This window comes from Cucurbitaria berberidis (assembly GCF_010015615.1).
Source record: "Cucurbitaria berberidis CBS 394.84 unplaced genomic scaffold K460scaffold_1, whole genome shotgun sequence".
NCBI classification, from domain to species: domain Eukaryota; kingdom Fungi; phylum Ascomycota; class Dothideomycetes; order Pleosporales; family Cucurbitariaceae; genus Cucurbitaria; species Cucurbitaria berberidis.
Window position 1 is genome coordinate 3726832 of NW_024468935.1, and position 18928 is coordinate 3745759.

An 18928-nucleotide genomic window follows, 5' to 3' on the forward strand; every position below is an offset into this window, starting at 1 on the left:
CCCCTTCTCGACCCTCCTTGGCGTCTTCCGCTAACAGGCAGTGCCACTGCTGGATCCCTTTTTGTTACAATCCGTCCTGAACTCCTGTGTGATACCCTTCTCCTACTCCTCTCTCATCGATTCGCTCGCACCCTCGCCGCTCGCGCCGTGTAACACCACCCACCATCAGGCCCGCGCCTCCGCTCCTTTGCCCACCTGTCACTTTCTCCGAGCATGATCGCATAGCCCGACGCTTCCCGCAAACAATCCCTCGCTCGCTATCTCGATTATAGCATACCATGGGTAGGCCGTGGCTCAAGATCCGAAGCCGACGAATGCATGCGACTAACAGCGACATATAGTTGAGAAACGCCCCTCGACCGACGGCCTCGTCGATAATGTCGATCCTCGAGAATCGCACGAGCTGGAGGAGCTGCCTACATTCGAGAAGCCAGCGACGGAGCCGGCGCCATTGCCGTTGAGGGAGAAACTCGTTACGTGTTTTTGGATTGCGCTGAACACGCTGAGCACACTGGGACTCATCTTTTTGAGCAAACGGTACGCTAGCCTCGAGATGCTTCGGATATATACGGCACTTTGCTGATCAAGGAACAGCGTCTTCAGCGACAAGCAGCTCAAAGCCTGCCAGCTCATGGTCGTCATGTGGCATTTTACCGCGACAGGCCTCGTCCTCTTCATCTCCACCCTCGGCCCCTTCCGCGCTTTCAAAGCCGTACGCCTTAATGTCTGGAACATGCTGCCCGTGTGCGGTTTCTTCGCGGGATACGTCGTCCTCGGCAACCTCTCGCTCACCTTCAACTCGATCGGCTTCTACCAGCTCTCCAAAGTCATGACAACCCCTACCGTTGTCCTAATCAACTTTGTCCTGTTCAGGAAGATGGTCACCCGCTACATGCTCATTGCCATCTTGGCCACCTGCATTGGTGTATCCTTCACCATCAACGAGGCAGCCAAGACACAGCTGTTTGGCATCATTATTGCGACGCTGGCTTTCTGCTCCACGGCTCTCTACCAGATTTGGATCGGCAAGAAGATTGAGGATTTTGCCGTCAGCCCGCCTCAGCTCCTCCTCAACCAAGCGCCCATCTCCGTCTGCCTCCTCCTCCCCTTCGTCCCATTTTTCGACACGCTTCCAGATCTCAGCAAGGTGCCCACCGACATCCTCTGGTCCGTCTGCGCGAGCGGTATCATGGCTTCCATGTACAACTTGAGCCAGTTCTTGATTATCGGCCGTACGTCGGCGTTGACCTTCAACATTGTTAGTCATCTCAAGACGATTCTCATTCTGTCCATTGGCTGGTACAGCGAGGGCAAGATCCTGAGCCCGCGGGAGTGGTTTGGTGTTTTGCTTGCGCTGGGTGGCGGCTGGGTATACTCGCATCTTGCGCTCAAGGCGAAGAAGTAGGGCAAGTTGAGAGCGTTGAAAGAGACGCTGGGCGCCCGAGAGGGGCCTGTTGTATAGAGTATGGAGCCGGGGCTCGCGCGGAAGTCTTGTCTTGAGGGACTACTTTGATGCTACTAGATATGCACTGTTTGAAACGCCTGTTTGTATATGCGACGCAACGCACAGCACAGCGAGAGAGCGACATGGTGTGCTTGGATTTTACGCCCACAAAAACATTTGACGATAGATCACACGCGGTTTGGGGATATACCTTCTCTGTTTCTTATAGGGTCTTGGGGGGATCCTTCGGTAGACGACATTGTTTGTCGCACCTGGTCATATCTCTAGGTTTTGCATTTAATTAGCACGGCGTTGAATACTCTGATAATATACCTCGAATGAAAGCATTGAAACTTCAACTAGCTTGCTCGCTTCCTCTCTGTTTTTTCAGGCGTTTGATAGAAAATAGACAGTTTCATGAATTGCGAGATCTCTTGTGCAAGACCCTGCTCTTGCGGATAGATTGGCGAAAGACCAAGACTAGAGCTTCTCTCTCTCCAAGCACACCTCGTATCAAGTCGCAAAATGCGCCTCGAGCACCAAGGGCCTACATCCCATAGACATCATCATGCATTTCCGCCTCCCTTCCGTGACCCAACCACATCATCATCAATCCAATCTAGTCCTCTACACGAGACGGCGTAGTCAAGCACGTCTCTCTTCCCAAAGCACAGCCTTCCATAAGCCTTCCACAAGCCTTCTCTCACCCTTCCTAACACGGAATAGATAGACACAGGTAGATCACCTGCCCTGCACCCACGTGACGCCCGCACAGCCCCGTCTACGCCGATCCAGCTCGCGACCCTGGCAACCTCCACTGGATACGGGGATTACCACGCAAGACCAACGTACCTGATGAAGCGAAACAACGAATCAGAAGCGGTGGCTACTCTACTCTGACATACCGACGGGGGGCAAATGGGGAAATCGGGCGCCCATGTAGGCTGACCGGTTGTATCTAAAGCAGTGAGTATCTTCGCGAAGGAAGCTATGCTGTTTTGGGAAATGGTAGAGCGGTGGGTGGGTGGCCTTACTTATATGGGGGGCGGTACGATGATGTGGGATGTGGGTTGCGAGGCAGACTGGGTAAGAGTTCTGCGTCTGAAGGGGGCTTGGGGAGTGGTATATTAAGTTGGGGTTGGCCCGCGTCGTGGAGAGGTTTTTATCTTCATCGATTCAAGCCAACACAAGAGACAAGATTTATATCTTCGATCTACGCACCATAACAAGATAGCGACTACTAAGCTACAACAAGAACATTCTTGAATACTTCCAAATCTACCCAACCCTTGATTACACTTTGTCTTTCGACTACTACCCACCGACATCTGTCTGAACTACCAAATCCTATTTCTGCACAACTACACACGACCTCTTGGTACAACAACACATACACGACGCGTGCTCGCCTCAACCTAAATCTGACACCAAAGTAAATCTCATCAACATGGGTTGTGGTTCCTCAAAGCAAGCCTACGACTACCCCCCGCCCATGCGGCAAACTCGGGGCCAGGCACGACGCATGAGACGGGAACAGCGCAACAGACGTCATGGCAACTATGCAGGAGGCGCTGGTGGAATGGGCTACGTGGGTGGTGGAGGAGGGTTCTTCGGTGGTGATGGTGGTGGCGGCGGCGGAGGATGTGGAGGAGGAGATGGTGGAGGCGGCGGCGGAGGCGGCGGCGGCTGCTAGACATGGAGTGTGTAACGATAAGGTGTGGGTTAGGAATTTGGGTTGGCGTTTGGGGGGTGGGATATGGGAATACCCTGGGCTCCTTTGTTGTTTTATTCTGTAGATTGCCTATATGGTAATTGGACTCTGGAAGAATTCATAGAATGCTCTGATGCTCCAACTCTTCCTAACCTTGCTGGGTCAAAAACATCTCTTTCTCATTGACCTAGGGCCACGCGAAGCCTCAGTGCATTCTTTTATATTCCAACCTGGCCCCTCTCAAGGGTTCGATGTTCTCTCTGCGCTACCATATGCCGCTCCAAACTTTCTGCGTACGCTTCACTTACTCCAGTGACCTGTGCTTTGCGCACTCCATAAAGCGCTCGGAACGGAAGCAGCACTGTCTGTGTTTGCGAAAAGTTGCTCTCGTCCTGTACTCTATGGACCCTGCCACTCGGAAACTTCACACGACTTATAGCGCCATCGATCAAATGTAGCTGCAGCCGGTGCAACTGCGGAGCCACTACCAACAAGTCCACGAGCTCCTGTACTCTTCGTCGTATTCCTGCGGGCAGACCGCGCCCCCCGTGGTTGTATTTTATCATGCCAGTGTAGTCGTCCACCGATTCTACGTTTACGACATAGTTCTTTATTCGAAGGAGGTTGCGTTGGGAGAAGTGATCCAGGAATTGGTACGCTCGATTCGGTGTCAAGTTGTTCGCCGTCCGCCAGCGGTAGCGAAAGTTGATTGTATCGAACGTCACGTCGACCACAAAGATATTGCTTCCGTATAGCATATCTGCTGCCTCTTCGTGGATCTGGCGATTAACAGCTAACAGGCTCGTGCCGCCGCGCAGCCAGACGATATCATTGCCACTCTCGCGATCAGTGCGCGGTGAGGTCTTCTGCATGCGCCAGCCCCCGTCGCCATTTCTCTGCCGGACGAATGTCAGATTGAACTCGGCTTTGGGGGCAGGGTCGGGAGGGCGTTGCAAACGCACATCGAATGTCGTGGTGTGGGGGAGGACGTAGCAATAGATTAGTCTTCGAAGTTCGACAGGTAAGCGCAGAAGTGGCGAGACGTCCATAGAAATAGGTTCGTAGCGCTGCATTGTTTATTTAGTAGGGCCAGCCGATCGAATTGGCCATGAGTACCTGAAGCGATTCAGCAAGTCTCCCAGAGATCGCGTCCTCGAGTACCATTGACGACATCGGGAGTGTCGCTGCCGATTGGCTCCTGCGGTCTGGGGTTAGCCTACTTGGCGTTATTTACTCAACTCCATGGTCGTGACGATGACTCCTTTCCTCCCTCAACACCAACCATGACACTCACTACGACAGACAGCCCATCGGGGCCTGCATTTACTTGGAATGGATCGTTTGAGAAGGTTGTGTTTTCTATCTATAGCCCCAACGGAGGGGTCCGATTTATCTGAACCTCAGCTTCCCTATCGGCGCCCAAGCAGCTAGCTACGCGTCGATCGATCGCAAGATCAGACTGTACGAATCAATAAAGATAGACTCGGAGATCTGAGATACTGGGGTGAAGAAGAGGTGTCGAGATCTCGCGTTTTCGGCCAACTTCAAGATTACACGACTAAGTAGTAGTCACAATAGGCTAGAGGCCTAACGCGTTAACATACAAATCACAAGTAAGTTGCATACACGCTGTCGGACGTATACAGCATGTTGGATGCTGCAGTCAGTCGCTGACCGTCTAATCTCCAGAAAATCCGGGCCTGATCCCACTATCAGAATGTTGTTCGAAGACCTAGCCACCGAGCTGGTGCTCCAAATCTACTTTTCCAGCACTTCCGTTGCCGACGTCCTTACACTATCCTCCACCTGTCGTCGCTTTCGTAATATCTTCTCATCCTCCCAGAAGCTTGCCATACTCGAAAATGCCGCTGAACTGCAATTCGGACCTCTACAAGATCTCACTCAGCTCCTGACGCACAACGCCAGCCAACCAGCCCACATCGTTCGCAACGTTCCGTTCTCGGCCGCCTTGCTCAAACAGATTCTACGTACAGGTCGAGTGGCTGAGAAATGGTGCGATATTTACCCTTTCAAAAAGTGGAAGTACAACTACGAAAGCCGTCGGCTTCTGACGAGCGAGGAGCGATATCGACTCCGGAGAGCAGTCTACCGATCTTGGCTCTACTCTCGCGCCTTCCACAACCGTGACCACCCGCGCGAGCTCCGCGCAACCAAACTCGTTCTTCAGAAACGCGCTGCGCTCCTACATAACTGGAACACACAGGAGCTTGCCGAGATCGCAGACGTGCATGATATTATCCGCGAGGTGGTTTATAGCAACGTCTGTCCTTCGAACGGCACGATATCCCGGAAGTTTAAAAAACGATATCCCGAACCTGAGCACGGATTGCTATTCAACATCCACCTCAACTACCCTCCGCCGGGGCCGCCATCCTACAACCCTTTCACGCCCAATACCCTCTCTTCCCATTTCAACAATACATCTACTTACACCTCCCGCTTCGCTTCCTCAAGATACTCTCCACGCCCTAGTCATGAAGTCGGTGCCGAGGGCTGGGGCGACGACATCCCGCACTACTACGTCGTCGAAGATTACCTTAAGCTGGACCCCGAGCAGATCCTGTGGCTGAAAGAGAATGCTCCGCTGAAGGGTATGGTGGAGAGTTATGTGAGGTGTCTGGGAGAAAGTAGCGACGGGTCGAACTGGTTCACAAATAATGGGGAGACTTGGGTGCAGACGCTTGAGTATGTGTTAGATGAGAGGGGCGAGGGGGTGGAAGACTTCATGGGTGCGATTGCGGACGAAGGGCTGGGTGTTGCCGTCAACGGAACATAGGTGGTTGGTGGTTTTGATAGGATTCAGATGAACTGGGAGGCATATGCATTGTTCGATTTTACGTGAAGTGTGTAGATCATAGGCATATTTTGCATTAATTCAATCTACAGCATTCAATCTCGTTCATCATCCATATCCGCAAAATGTCTCAACTCTTCCTCTTTCATGTCACCCGCCAGCACCCGATCCAACTTTGCTTGCTTTCTATCCTTCTCGCCCCTTCCATCCCTCCAACCTCCGCGCTCCTCCCTATCTCTTGGCCTTGTAGCCCACTCCCCTCTCCGTTCCCTAACTCCACTACTCGAAGCCGGCCGATTTCTCCTCTCCCTCGTCTTCTCCGCCCACGTTCTAACCTCTCCACGCCGCAAGACACGGTGCACGACAAAACCTTCTTCCGTGTCATCGAACTCTTCTTCTGCTTCGAGCAGAACTTGTGCGTCAATTAGGCGCTTGTCAATGCGTGTCCAGCGTGCGCCAGAGGGTGTGAAGTAATCATCTAAATTGATGGTGGAGAGGTCAAGGGCAAGGTCGTAGTCAGTGTTTGACGTTGAAGGTTCGGCGGTAGTGGGACTTGGCGGCGTGTCTTTGAAGATGGGAGGATTCCGGACTTGGGCGGTTGTAGAGGGAGGCTCTGGCGATCTTCCCGTCGTTCTATTTCTCAAATTTCCACTTGGATGCTGCGCTGGAGACTGATTCTCTCGTCGTGTCGCCGTAACGACCCATGTCTCTGCATTCAAGGAGCGCTGTATGTCTCCTCGTGCTGCTAGTTGTCTAATTTCAGGCCATATCTCTGAAGTAGGTAGTTGGAGGGCAGAAGCAATTTCCCGTACGGTTTGCCTGCTTTCGTTTCCGCTGGCTCGGTTGACATATGTCATGTATGACAGGATTTGCACAGCGAGAGGACTCATAAGCTCGAAAGCAGGAATGCTTTGTTCCTTCGGCTGTCTTTGCTGCGGAAGCAGTGTAGGAAGCTCTGCTGGAGGGCGCGATATGACCCACGTACTCCCGTCGATGGTATTATGGGCCTTGTCTTGTGCTGCTAGTCCTTCGATGGCGGCTGAAATCTCCGCCTGCTCTCTCTGAAGTGCGGACGCTATGTCTTTGGTGTGTTGACCTATGTAGGAGCCTGGTCTTGTCTTGAGATCTTTTGTCAGATGTGCCATAATCTGGTCCGCTAGTGGGCTGTTGCCGCCATCGCTTGGTGTTTTCTGAACGGGTGTAGAGAGATTATCAGATGGCACTGCTGGAAGGGTGATGGTGCCTTCTACTGGCAGATCCGATGCTCGCCCTTGCTCACTCGAGCTCGGCCGTAAAGTGTCAGTAGCTTCTCTCAGGTTTTGTAATCTGGACTGCAGAGGACTCAACCGCCCCTCACGGTGCTTTTTGGCCAAAGCTAGGTCTTCGCGGATATCATGCAGCCGCTGATTCCACCCAAGATAACTTTCAGCCGGCTTTTGACTCTCGCTTGACAGAGGCCTAGCGTCACTTGGTCCCGCTACTGATTCAAGCTCCCGTCCGCGATCAATTCGCGCGGAATCCTCCTGGAGCTCAGAAGCGTCACCTCTCGCACGCTGTAACGACTCGAGCAGTGCTTCTGAGCCACTGGCACTTTGACTGCGGAGCAATATGTCTCCACTGGTTTTTAATACCGAGTCCAGGCGTGGAGCACCAGAAATAGTCACCTCAGTATTGGCTGCATGCCTCGCTACAACAGTGGTGGCGATAAGCTGAAGAGCTAGCAGTGGAACTTGGTTTGCTGCTGGATGGTCCGACTCACGGAACTCAACCTTGCCTGGATAGATGTGGATGCTACACTCGCTAGGGTATACTGGGTCCCACCTCTTTGCAAGGTTAGACCAGATAGCGACTTCTGCTCGAGGCTTCTCTCGGCCTCCTGAGATTGTAGCTGACTCTGTGCTTTCCGCCTCATGCGTTATAATAGATGATTGTGCGGCGCCCTCTTGCCGCTGGTCCTGAACTGTGGCTGCATATCGTCGGTTCTGACTGACAAATGGTCTGCGTCCACCTTCATCTCGCAAACTCTTTTCCACTGTAGTCAATAGACTCAGTGATAGCGGGAACAAATCGGTGGGAACCTCTAATCCCATGCGCTGGCCGGTATTGTCGGGTTTGGTATGCACGATTTGATCCATAGACATGTTCATGTACCACAACACCACTTGTGCAAGCGGATAGCCCTTTTCACACAGATCCCGCCCATCCAGATATAATTTATTGATATCTTTACAGATGACGCAGTCTTTGGCGTGTGACTCGAAGGCGATCAGCGCATGTTCTTCGTATGTGTCGATTTGACGTGAAGTCTCAGCCTGTTTGCCGAAACGCACATTACGGAAGGCTTCGCCGATGGACCCGAACAGTGTTCGACGACGAGTTGAAGATGACTCTACGGATGGTGAATCGCTCTTTGGCCCGGCAGGTTGCGTAGTAGGTAGTGCTTGAGTACCATACTCCTTTGGTGGGAAGTAGACTGGCAAAAGACTCTTGTAAATGAACTCATCGCTAGATGAGTACACCACAAAAATGATCTTCTCAAGTAAACTAGTGGGCTCCGCAGATTCGAGGAATCCCTTGACTTCTTCCATTGCCAGTGATGCGCAATCACGTCGTGGATAGTTCAGCATGCCTGTGCCAATGCTTGGTATTGCAATCGATGTCGCCCGCATTGAGACGGCCGTATGTAGGACGTCACGGTAGATTCGACGCAACAAATTTCTAGTGTCCTTCCCATACTGTTGAGGCGGCACTGTATGGAGGATGTGTTTGGCCGGAAGCAGATATCCCGGCGTCGCCCTCACATCGCCTTCGTTGCACATGCCAAATTTCTTGACTTCTTCCCGTAGTTCGAATCCGCCTTTCTTGAACACGGTACGATCAAGTGTGCCCATCCCGTTGAAGAAAACATCTGTTGAGTTAACTATAATGTCAACTTCTAGCTGAGTGATATCCACTCTGTTTAAGCAAACTGTGTGGTTGAAAATTGCAGAACTAATGCAGGTGTGCGAAGTCAGTGTACGTCTTATATGCAGTTCTTTCTAGGTTACATACGGATGCGCCAAGGTAGGCTTTGATTGGAGCTCACCGAGTTGATAAAGTCGAGCAACCGACGATATTTCATGCAGTCTAACAGTTTCACGAGCGTGGGACACTGTCTGTCGTTGAAACTCACGAGTGTAGAGAACTTCATCTAGGTGGTCGCGAATGCCTTCTGCGTCTTGTCCAATTTGTTTGGCTTTGTAACTATCCAGTCGTTGTCGCATATTAGACATTTCGTCCAACTCGATACCATCGCGCGTTAAGATGTCGTCTAGACATTGCACAAAGTTCTGGCAGTCCACCAGAAAATGGACAAGATCGCTTGCGTGCGTTGTCCTCATATGAGCGTTGTAATCATCCCAAATTTCTTTATGCTTTGGTACTAATCCTGATGTATCTTTGGCCAGCTCGGTGGTTTCAGTGACGCTGCCACAAACCGTTTGCATGACCGAGCAGATCAGGTTAAGATCCCCCAAACTTCGTTTTAGCTCCTTAGGCCCTAACAGGAAGCTTCGAATCGAAGCCAGTGCGGAGTCAATAGCGCTGAGCTCACCAAGAATCTTTTCGTCGAAGTCCGGCACTACCAGGCTGAAGTCCGTGGACAGCTCCTCGAACAATTTCTGGACCTGGGTACGAGTTTCCAGGACCTGGATGGCTAGTGCAGCACGGTTTGCCGACCACTCCGACGACTTCGCGACTTCGAGGTCTCCATATGTTGGTGGGAAGAACACAGGGAAAAAGTCCATCTAAAGTGTGTATGTACAAAGTCAGTGTATGTCTCACAAATAGTTCGTACACTAGGGTTTCATACGTAAGCCTTTTCGTCTACTGCGCTCATGACACAAAAGACGATTCGCTCCAAGTTGTTATCAGTGTGAGCGTCTAAGAAGTCTCGAACCTCTTGAAGCGCGATGCGGGCGGCCACTCGTGGAGGGAAGCCACATCCTCCTGTGCCCAGACATGGGAAAGCAATCTGCTTGAAGTCATAGTTGAGAGCCATCTTCAAGGCGCTACGGTAACATTGTGTGAGCACGTTGAATTCGCCCATGCCCTTCGAAGCAGAATATTGTGGTCGTGACGCGTGGATAACCCAAGGACTTGGAAGGTCATACCCATGGGTCAGCTCTACTTGCCCAGCTTTGACTTTGCCTTTCGACTTTGCCTCTTGTCTCATGCCTGGTCCCGCAGCTTTATGGACAGCGTGATTGAGCGTTTCAGGAGATTTCGTGATTTTCATAGCACTGTTAGCGCTGTTGACGATCGCGTCTACCTTTAGCCTCGTCAGGTCGTAGTAGCAAAAGGATATCATCCGATTGTAGACGTCATTGGGCGCATATCTTTGGTCACGCTGCATGAGCCTCCGTGACCTGTACAACGAGCGGAGCGTAGGGATCTCAGACACAGTAAGGATCGGTCCTCTCTTATTCTTTTCCTCTTCTCCGTCATGCACTATCGAACCTGATGAGGCACTGCGTGTGTCCTCGTTTTCCTGCGTTTCCAGATTTGACTGACGATTTGGCGGCAATCGCTTGGCTGTCGGTACACTAACGTCAGTAGAGTGATAAGATTGCTAAGTGAACTGCAACTCAACGTACCTTTACCTCTAGGCGGGTTTGAAAGTGCAAACTTCAATCTGCTTTTGGACAACGAACTCAGGTGAACCCTTACAGATGGAAATCTTCGAGCGTCGAAAGATTCAAGAGCTTGCAGAGCAGCAGCGTCGTCTTTGAAGATAGCTTGACCAGACCAAGCACCGTATTGTTTGTAGAATCGAACCGACTCAGAACCCGATAAGGACATCATATAAGTTCGGAAGTTGTCCCTCTGCTCTAGGTGCTCTTGCACCTCGGCTGGTGTCTCATCGACCTCTTCTTGCTCGACGTGCTGACCACCAGATTCATCATCATCGAGTGGTGGATCATCTACGTTGCCTTGTTCGTTTAACTGACTGGCAATCATGTCGACTCGGCTTTGGCTTGCATCGGGCACTTGTTGCAGGCTTTCGGCTGATAGAACCATCCGACTCGGTTCCACGCTTTGAGTCAGGCTAGGGGATCGAGCATCCTGTAACGTATCTGGAGCAAGCGTTAGCCTAAACATCCTTGGCGTACACTGTAAAACTATTCTGCGCTCACCGGCTTCTTTCTTTTCATCTTCCTGTCCCTCCGTAGAGTCGCTGTGCAAAGACATGTCGCCCGACCATCCTCGACTCGCAGCACTGCTTGCGCCATCTGAGTCATCTTCTATGGCGTTAGGGAGAGCAAAGGTAGCGATTCGCTCGAGATGTTGGGCAATGTGGCTCTGGAAATCACCTAAATCTGCAGTATCTGCGGACACATAGCAAATAGGGCACTCTTGCCGCAAGTCTAACGTGGCAGTCTCGCCCACCTTGACGATGTTGGAAACTTCGCTCTCAGGGAAGCTATCTATATGCTTCCGCCGGAGATGATTCTCCAACCCTGTATGAGTCTTGTATATCGCTGTTGGGTGTTCTGGGCACCTCCAGGCTTTGCGATGACTAGCTTCATGTTCAACCCATTCTCTTCGACCGCGGAACAGCCGCTCAGGGCTTTCACATTCAGAATAGGTACAAATGTACGGCTGCAAATCCTGTAGAAGGTGGGTTCTCCAAGCTCGTCCTCGTCCATACCGTGCTGGGCATATGATGTAACAGTATGGACACTCGAAATCTTTGTCCCCGTTGGCGGCTTTTGGGGGTGGAGGTAGATCAATCCCTTTCCCATGTATGTCTTTGACTGTGACAGCGTAGCTAGTCATCGATCTGGCGTCAACAATTTCATCCAATGATTGATGATGCTGCGTTGCTTCTGTCCCTGAAAGCAGGGTTTTGCCGGTCTTTTGGCTCGGTGCTATTACATTGATAGGTTCTCCTAAGCGGACTTCCATGGTGTCGTAACGTTGCGGCTGATCAGTCTCAATCATGGGCTGAACAGGCTGTACAGGTTTCGCAGCTTCTTCAATGATTGTAGAGGCGCCCAATTTGTCTCGATCTAGAAATTTCAGCATATGTTATACGATGTAGTGCTCGGTTTCAGGCTTACGTCGCTTCCAGTATTTGAATTGTCTACGTCGAAGAGTGATACCTGCACCTAGTCGCGCAACTAAGAAATCTTCCTCATACTTCTCACCCACAGGGTGTGGCTGTCTAAGATGCGAAAGCAGCTCCTTGATATGTTGCAGGTCGTATTCGGCGTACGTGCTCAGTATATCGACGCCTGTCTCTGGATCTTTCGGTTTATAAGAAGCCGCTTTGAGCGACCTTGATCTCAGGGTTGGTGTTCTGATGCGGACACTTAGTTTATACAAGTTGTCAATGATATCGACAATCTCTGAAAAGCGCATGCTCAACTCGGTCTTAGAGCCACTTAAGTCGTTCTCGTCCTCGTCCTCATCCTCGCTGAAGAAACCGTCGTCGTCATCCTCTTCCTCGGGCTTTTCTGGCTTAGGTTGCTCTTCATAGGGTAGACGAGTTCCAGATACAATAGCAAATGCTTCGTTAAGGTTCCCCTCGAGTTCTTCCAGGAACTTGAGTGCATTGCTGGAAAGAAGTGGGGAATCGCGAAGTCGGTGGTCGAGAGCGCTGGGTCCTTTGGAGAGTGCTCCTAGATTTCCAGACCAGACTCTAAATCTTCCTATTTCGTCCTCTAGAGCTTCGCGGTCTATTGAGGCTGCCCATTTGCTGTCGCTTGTGTTGAGGGCATTCAACAAGGATTGGAATGCCCTTACATTAGAGGCAGTGGCTAGTCGTAGGGAAGACATGGTCGCCAATCCCACATGTTGGAGAAATTATAAAGGATGTTTACGTCCCTGGGGCTGCATTGCTTTGGCCCGACCTGTTCTGTGTTGGTGTGCTGAATGCCACGTAGAGATAAGGGAACCAATTGTGATGTCGATCAGAACGCGTCGTCGCAGTCCCAGCTTGGCAGCATGGGTTGTCGCAATACCAAGAGCGTGCAGTCCGTAGTTTAGGCGTGCATGTGAGGCGATGAGGCTAGATTGTTTCGTGTGGTGGGGGCGGAGTACTGACGAATGTCATAGCTCTCTTCCGACCTCTAATCACCGTCGAATCGAAGAGAAACTCCCATGTTGCAACCGGTTGCTGCACAGAAGTAAAGCTCGCCTCCTGAAGCCCAAAGTGTCGGTCTCTTGAGGATTGGATTCGAGCGCCGCCTCTATACGGACCCAGATTCACGTTGACGCAGCGCACCAGCTCTTGCGATTCCTATGGATATTGGAGTGACGTCTTAAGATGAGTGGTGTGGAGATCGCTGGCTTGGTATTGGGGGCTTTGCCGCTATTGATTCAGGGTAGGTGGATGTGTCTTTCGTTCAAGGAAAATACTAACAACGAACGAAGGAATTGAAAGCTACAATGAGGGACTCGACCCGATCAAGAGCTTCGTCAGATGGGAGCGCGAGCTGCCGCAATTCATTCGAAAACTCAGGAACCAACACGTCCACTACGCGCAAACGATACACCTGCTCTTCGAACCTATAACGTCGGCAGATGAGCTCGAAGAGATGTTGACGGACCCTGGGTCAAAACAACTATGGAAGAGTAAAGAAGTCTTGCTCCAAGACAAGCTTCAGGAATCATATCAGGCATATCAGAGTACGATTGTGAATATTGAGCGCATAACGAAGAGGATCGCGAGCAAACTGGACCTTGATCGCGCAACGGAGGTAGGAGTAATGTCGTCCTTTCTCCCTTGCATCACGCTCACATTCTTTTAGCTCACGCGCAACGACCTTGAGGCCATCATCGTCGCGAATCCAAAGAAGAATGACAGGTTTGAGTTGCGGAAGCGCATTCGCTTTGGCATGAACAAAAAGACGATCAAAGCACTCCTTGAAGAGTTGGATGATTGTAATAAAGAGCTCGAGCGATTTACCGATAAGAGTGACAAGATCGAAACATACAGGAAGTCAGTCAAACCTTCGTATGCAAAACGACTACAACGCTTGCAAGGGTACGCTAAGACTCTGCACGACTCGGTCACATTGTGCTGGTCGTGTTCATGTAAATCCTCTCACCATACCAGCATTCAATTAGAACCACGGCGCAGTCTATTTGCTACGGGTCCTAGGAAGATGATCGAGCCCTCGCAAACCAGCTTCAATGTATCCTTTTCGACTGTACCTGCTGAGAAAGATGGCGCGGCTTGGATCTTTCAAACCGCCGAGATACATGTGGAGGACGATGAAGAAGAAGGCCTTAGCCCTGTGCCCTCGCCGAAGCCAAAGTAGGTTCAGCAAACCCGCTCGTTTCCTACTTACTTCACTCTGGAACCTCCAAGCTGCACTATATCTGCACTGTGCTGACATTTACAGAATGACCAAGAGCGTCAGCTTTGGCACGCCACCTCCGTACTCGGTACTAGATCCTACGGCCAACCTCAAGCCATCGCTTCAGGAGGTCAAGGATCTGTGTGCATCAATACAGCAGCTACATAAGAGGACTCCAACGTTGGGCTTCTCGCTCGACAGCAAAAGTAAGCTACGAGGTACTTATTCCATCGACACTATAGATGTGTACGAACGTTCTTCCGAAACAGTGACCCTTGAAGACCTCTTAGACCATCCTCCTTTTATCAATGGGAGACGCTCAAGACTCAGCCAAAAAGATAGATATAGCTTAGCCTTGACATTAGCATCAAGCGTGCTTTATCTTAACTCGACGCCCTGGCTTATGGACCAGTGGGCGACAAAAGACATCGTCTTCCACAGAACGACAACTACCGCTCGCCCAATCGATACTGAGCGTCCGTATGTGGCTCCAGCACTGACCGAGTTCTCAAAGGTTTTACCAGATGGCCAGAAACGGCGAAGCTTCCACAACAAGAACACTGTCCTGCTCGCTTTAGCAATAGCGCTCCTTGAGCTCTACTTTGGGACGACGGCTGAGAAATATCAAGAGTCAGAGCATGGAGCTGTCGATCCGGCATTCCATCAAAACTCATGGATGCTATGCTCATTCGCACATCGATGGGCTGAAGATTCTCAAGAGGATCTCTCTGCAGCCTTTCTGAGCGCCGTCAGGCATTGCTTGCGATGCTTTGGCGATCCTGGTGCGAGTTTACAGGACGCAGAATTCCTTCAGGCAGCGGTTGAAGGCATTGTGTTGCCATTGCAGGAGGAGTTGAACCAATTTCTGGGCAAGGCAGCGACGTGAGGCTCAATCCCACAGCGGAATTGCAAGGCAGCACGAGTCAGACTAACGATGTGAACTGCCCGCACGAGCTCTAAAGATACGTCCCGCGCTTCTAGCATCTGGATCGAAGCGAGTGCACATCACCTCGTATCTGACCCGCTTTCCGGTCAATCTGAACCCGGGGTAAAAGACTAGTGCAGGAAATGTCCGACGTCTAACAGGACGACATGCTGAAGGTGTTGCCCATACGCTTAACAGGGGGCGATATATGTTGTCTGGACTGATAGAAGAGCCACCTGGGCGACGACGAAGCAACGAAGCAACGAAGCGATGTGGCAAGTGGCAAGTGAGGGCGCAGTCTTCTAAAAATACAGGCAGCCTCGCCCCCCGCATCCCGCATCCGAGAGCTGCAGGTTCCCGGTTCGGTTGGGTATGTGTGGCTCGTGGTTTGGCAGAGTGTGTCTCTTGCTCCGTCCTGACAGGCTGGAGGGGGAGCAAGGCAAAAGTGGGGTTATCGAGGACTGGGTAGTACCATGACGCAAGCAACGCACTTGGTGCCACGAGATAAAACAATGCGCAGGTTGTTCCTTTGGCTGAAACAAAAGCTTGACGTGACGACTGCCTGCTATCTGTGTGTAACTCTCTCCATGCACAATGGTACAATGTATGTAGGTTACGTCATGACGGCGGAGAAACGGTGGCCGCGTCACCTGCCGATGGAGAGATGAAAACACTGTTGGAGACCCACGAAAGGGCTTGGCAGCTTATGGCTAGTAGTATAGTAGTATAGTAGTACGCTGACCCGAAGAGTCTTCTGGGTGGTGTGCGGTGTTTTGTCCTGGCGATAAGGGACAGTCAGCAGTGGGAGTGGTGTCCACCAAGGCGTATATACACAGGGGTGCCATGTGATGACAGTGTTTATTCGAGAAGGATACGATCAACAGAGGTACTGCATGCGTTGCTTCGGCAGCACCGGCTGGGAGACAAGGCGCGCCCCTTTGAGCCCACGCCAATGGCATTGTGGTGTCGTGGTGGCTTCGGGAGGCGTTGTGGTTGGCGCGCAGCACAAGGCCGCGCGACCTGTGAAACGCGCTTAGGGCGAACAACGCGCGAGGATGCAGCCGGCGAATGGGCGACATGGGGGGTGAATTGGCTGCGGCAGAATGTGCGAGGGAGTGAGCAAAAGCAACCAAGATTGGCCTGCAATTCAACGCGGCGGCTGGCTCATCATCACATGGATAGGAGGATATTAGGGACATGGCATCGTTTGGTTAGGGTGGCAAGGATTCGGAAGGAATGCCAACGTCCTATTAATAACCGGGGTGAAGTCCCAGTTTGCATCATGTTGATGGCGCAAAGAGTGTGAAGGAACACCACAGCCAGACCGCCATACCGCTTGACAAGACCACAACCACCACCACCCCGTTCCATAACCACCACCCTTTCACCGCCATCCCACGGTGCATCGCGTAGCCGCATTGTCGTAATAGAAGAAAGGCTGTAGGGCGAACGGACTGAATTGCGGAGCAAAATATCAGGGCAGACCTTGTGCGTGCGTCTGTCTTGGCGCCTGGCGCCCCTTAAACGCAACGTCAGTGGACCTTTGGATCCCGTTTGTTTTCTCGACCACAATTCCAAAGCTGCTGCCAACGCTCCAATATCGGCTCTGGCTCTGCTTCTCCACCTGCGCCCTTTCTCGAATCCGACGCTCGCTAGCACATCGACTCCGCTTGACAGACTGACAGCGCGGAGCGCAACCTCTCGCTCGCTCGCTCGCTCGTTCTCTCCCTTGACTTCCGACTCATGGCACAACTGTACGACACCCGCGGCATTGCCCTTTCTGCCGCCCATGACACTGACAATGAGACAGAATAGCATCGTCCTTCAAGGACTTTTGGCATACCATGACCTCCAACGACCGACACGCCTCGCACGACTCTCCGTATCGGACCGGCCGCCACATACCCATCCCACAGAGCCGCCATGCTGCCCTCTCCTCGATTGCTGCCAGCGGTGTAGACTCCCGCGTCGATCTCTCATCTCCCTACACACATGATGGCGAGCCCGCGACAAGCAACGGCTTCATTGGCTCGCCCCAGGGCCCAATGTCTCCCACCTCTCCCTACTCACCTGGAATGCGCGGGTCGCTGAGCCGCCAGGCCACACTCGAGTCAGACACGTTTGATAAGGGCGCCAATGGCCAGATCCAGATGCAGGACTTCAACGAAGGCCTGCCTCCACCGCCCCCAGTGTCTCACTCGTGGAGGCGCATCGATCGATGGGTCGAGGATCACTACGAGGAGCTCTTCGACAACATCTGCGAGGGTGCAACCGCAAACGATGTCAACGAGTTGGAGCACGATCTCGATGCTACACTCCCTATGGATGTCCGCGAATCACTGCAGTTCCATGATGGCCAAGAGCGTGGTGGCCTCCCAACGGGTCTCCTCTTCGGCTTGATGTTGCTTGATTGCGAGGAAATCATCATGGAATGGAAGAACTGGCGCAAGGTCTCCGAGGAATATCTCACCACAAAGCCTGACTATTCAAGCCCGCAGATCCCAGTCAAGGCCTTTGCCGGTTCGTCTACAGCCCCTCCCATCGCACAGCCCCAGTCATCGGGCAATCCGCTCTGGCGACAGGACCTGCAAGCAAAACAGGAGTCCCAGCCACCAAACGCCGTCCAGAAAGCCTATGCCCACCCTGCCTGGATTCCTCTGGCTCGCGACTGGGGAGGTAACTACCTTGCTACGGATCTCGCGCCAGGCCCTAGTGGCACATGGGGCCAGATCATTATTTTCGGCCGAGACTACGATTGCAAATATGTCGTAGCACGCTCCTGGGGCGCTCTCCTAGCTATGGTTGCGGACGACTTTGCGTCCAAGGACTTGCACATGGACGAAGACAGTGGCGAGCTGAAGCTCCTAGTCTTCAAGCGCCAGAACGTCGAGCCTCCTTACCTAGAGATCCTCCGATGGCGATGCGATCAGAAGCATGGCCGGAAACCGACTGCGAGGCGGCGCCCGAGCAGCGGCTTGCGCGTTAACCCTAATGCGCCTGGCTCAGTAGTTCCTAGCAGCACGGCCAGCAGCCCCTACCATAGCCCCGTAGTAGGACCTGAGGACCGAGGTCGCAGTCCCCACCGTCTGTCACAAAAGTCCAAGAAGATGAGCCCCGGAAGCAAGCTCTCAAGCCCACTTGCGAGGGTCGCTGAAGAAACTCCGCAGCCAATACTCGTGCACACCGATCTCGACTTCAAGGCCGGCGCCCCCATGGACAAGCTGATTTCCGTCGACACCCCGAGGCCCAGCGAAGACTCCACACCAGCGAGAGGGAGCTTGAGTAGTGACAAAGAGAACAAGGAGACTAAGGATAACAAGGAGAGCAAGGACACTAAGGCGGGAGCGAGCTCGCTCAAGAATTCCGTCACTGAGTCGTCAGAGTCCTCAGAGCTCAAGACGGTCGAGATTTAGCGGCTCTGAGCTTGTTCCACTTGCCATGACTTTTCCATTGACGATCTATATATCGAAACGGCTGGATACCTGTAGCAGCAATCATGTGCACTTTACCACGACCGGATTGCAGGCGTAGCGGGTATACGGCGGGGGCACCTAATTCACGGTTGCGTTATATGTTCGGCGTAATTCAGCAATTTCATCACCTCCACGCGGGGTGTTTCACTACCTTCCATTCTCGCGGCACGGCTGTATCCACGTCCTGGATGACTTTCCTTTTCTCAAGGCTGCTT

At 52.2% G+C, this 18928-nt stretch overlaps 6 protein-coding genes across 6 annotated transcripts; 4 read left to right on the plus strand and 2 right to left on the minus strand.

Moving 5' to 3' along the window:
• The first annotated feature begins 162 nt into the window (after nt 1-162).
• On the plus strand, nt 163-1828 carry K460DRAFT_361721 (TPT-domain-containing protein). The gene is made up of 3 exons (XM_040932515.1): nt 163-282; nt 342-537; nt 595-1828. Exons 1-3 carry the CDS (start codon nt 279-281, stop codon nt 1403-1405), a joined length of 1011 nt encoding a protein of 336 aa, XP_040793535.1. The 5' UTR covers nt 163-278; the 3' UTR covers nt 1406-1828.
• Nucleotides 1829-3373: 1545 nt separating this feature from the next.
• On the minus strand, nt 3374-4204 carry K460DRAFT_274944 (uncharacterized protein; the record flags this gene model as incomplete). The annotated part of the gene is made up of 1 exon (XM_040927998.1): nt 3374-4204. One exon carries the CDS (start codon nt 4202-4204, stop codon nt 3374-3376), a length of 831 nt encoding a protein of 276 aa, XP_040793536.1.
• Nucleotides 4205-4674: 470 nt separating this feature from the next.
• Nucleotides 4675-6009, plus strand: K460DRAFT_25430 (uncharacterized protein). The gene is made up of 2 exons (XM_040927406.1): nt 4675-4768; nt 4845-6009. The coding sequence occupies exon 2, from the start codon at nt 4873-4875 to the stop codon at nt 5950-5952; it is 1080 nt and encodes a 359-aa protein (XP_040793537.1). The 5' UTR covers nt 4675-4768; nt 4845-4872; the 3' UTR covers nt 5953-6009.
• A 14-nt stretch (nt 6010-6023) lies between these two features.
• Nucleotides 6024-13006, minus strand: K460DRAFT_382512 (uncharacterized protein). Its single transcript, XM_040935412.1, has 6 exons — nt 12072-13006; nt 11145-12020; nt 10605-11084; nt 9821-10542; nt 9022-9755; nt 6024-8961 (listed from the first exon to the last, which is right to left on the minus strand). The coding sequence occupies exons 1-6, from the start codon at nt 12787-12789 to the stop codon at nt 6066-6068; spliced, it is 6426 nt and encodes a 2141-aa protein (XP_040793538.1). The 5' UTR covers nt 12790-13006; the 3' UTR covers nt 6024-6065.
• A 273-nt stretch (nt 13007-13279) lies between these two features.
• On the plus strand, nt 13280-15201 carry K460DRAFT_272559 (uncharacterized protein; the record flags this gene model as incomplete). Its single annotated transcript, XM_040927811.1, has 5 exons — nt 13280-13337; nt 13387-13712; nt 13764-14041; nt 14144-14272; nt 14361-15201. 5 exons carry the CDS (start codon nt 13280-13282, stop codon nt 15199-15201), a joined length of 1632 nt encoding a protein of 543 aa, XP_040793539.1.
• A 1782-nt stretch (nt 15202-16983) lies between these two features.
• On the plus strand, nt 16984-18653 carry K460DRAFT_401011 (cell wall assembly and cell proliferation coordinating protein; the record flags this gene model as incomplete). The annotated part of the gene is made up of 2 exons (XM_040936382.1): nt 16984-16994; nt 17051-18653. The coding sequence occupies 2 exons, from the start codon at nt 16984-16986 to the stop codon at nt 18651-18653; spliced, it is 1614 nt and encodes a 537-aa protein (XP_040793540.1).
• Between the last annotated feature and the right edge of the window lie 275 nt (nt 18654-18928).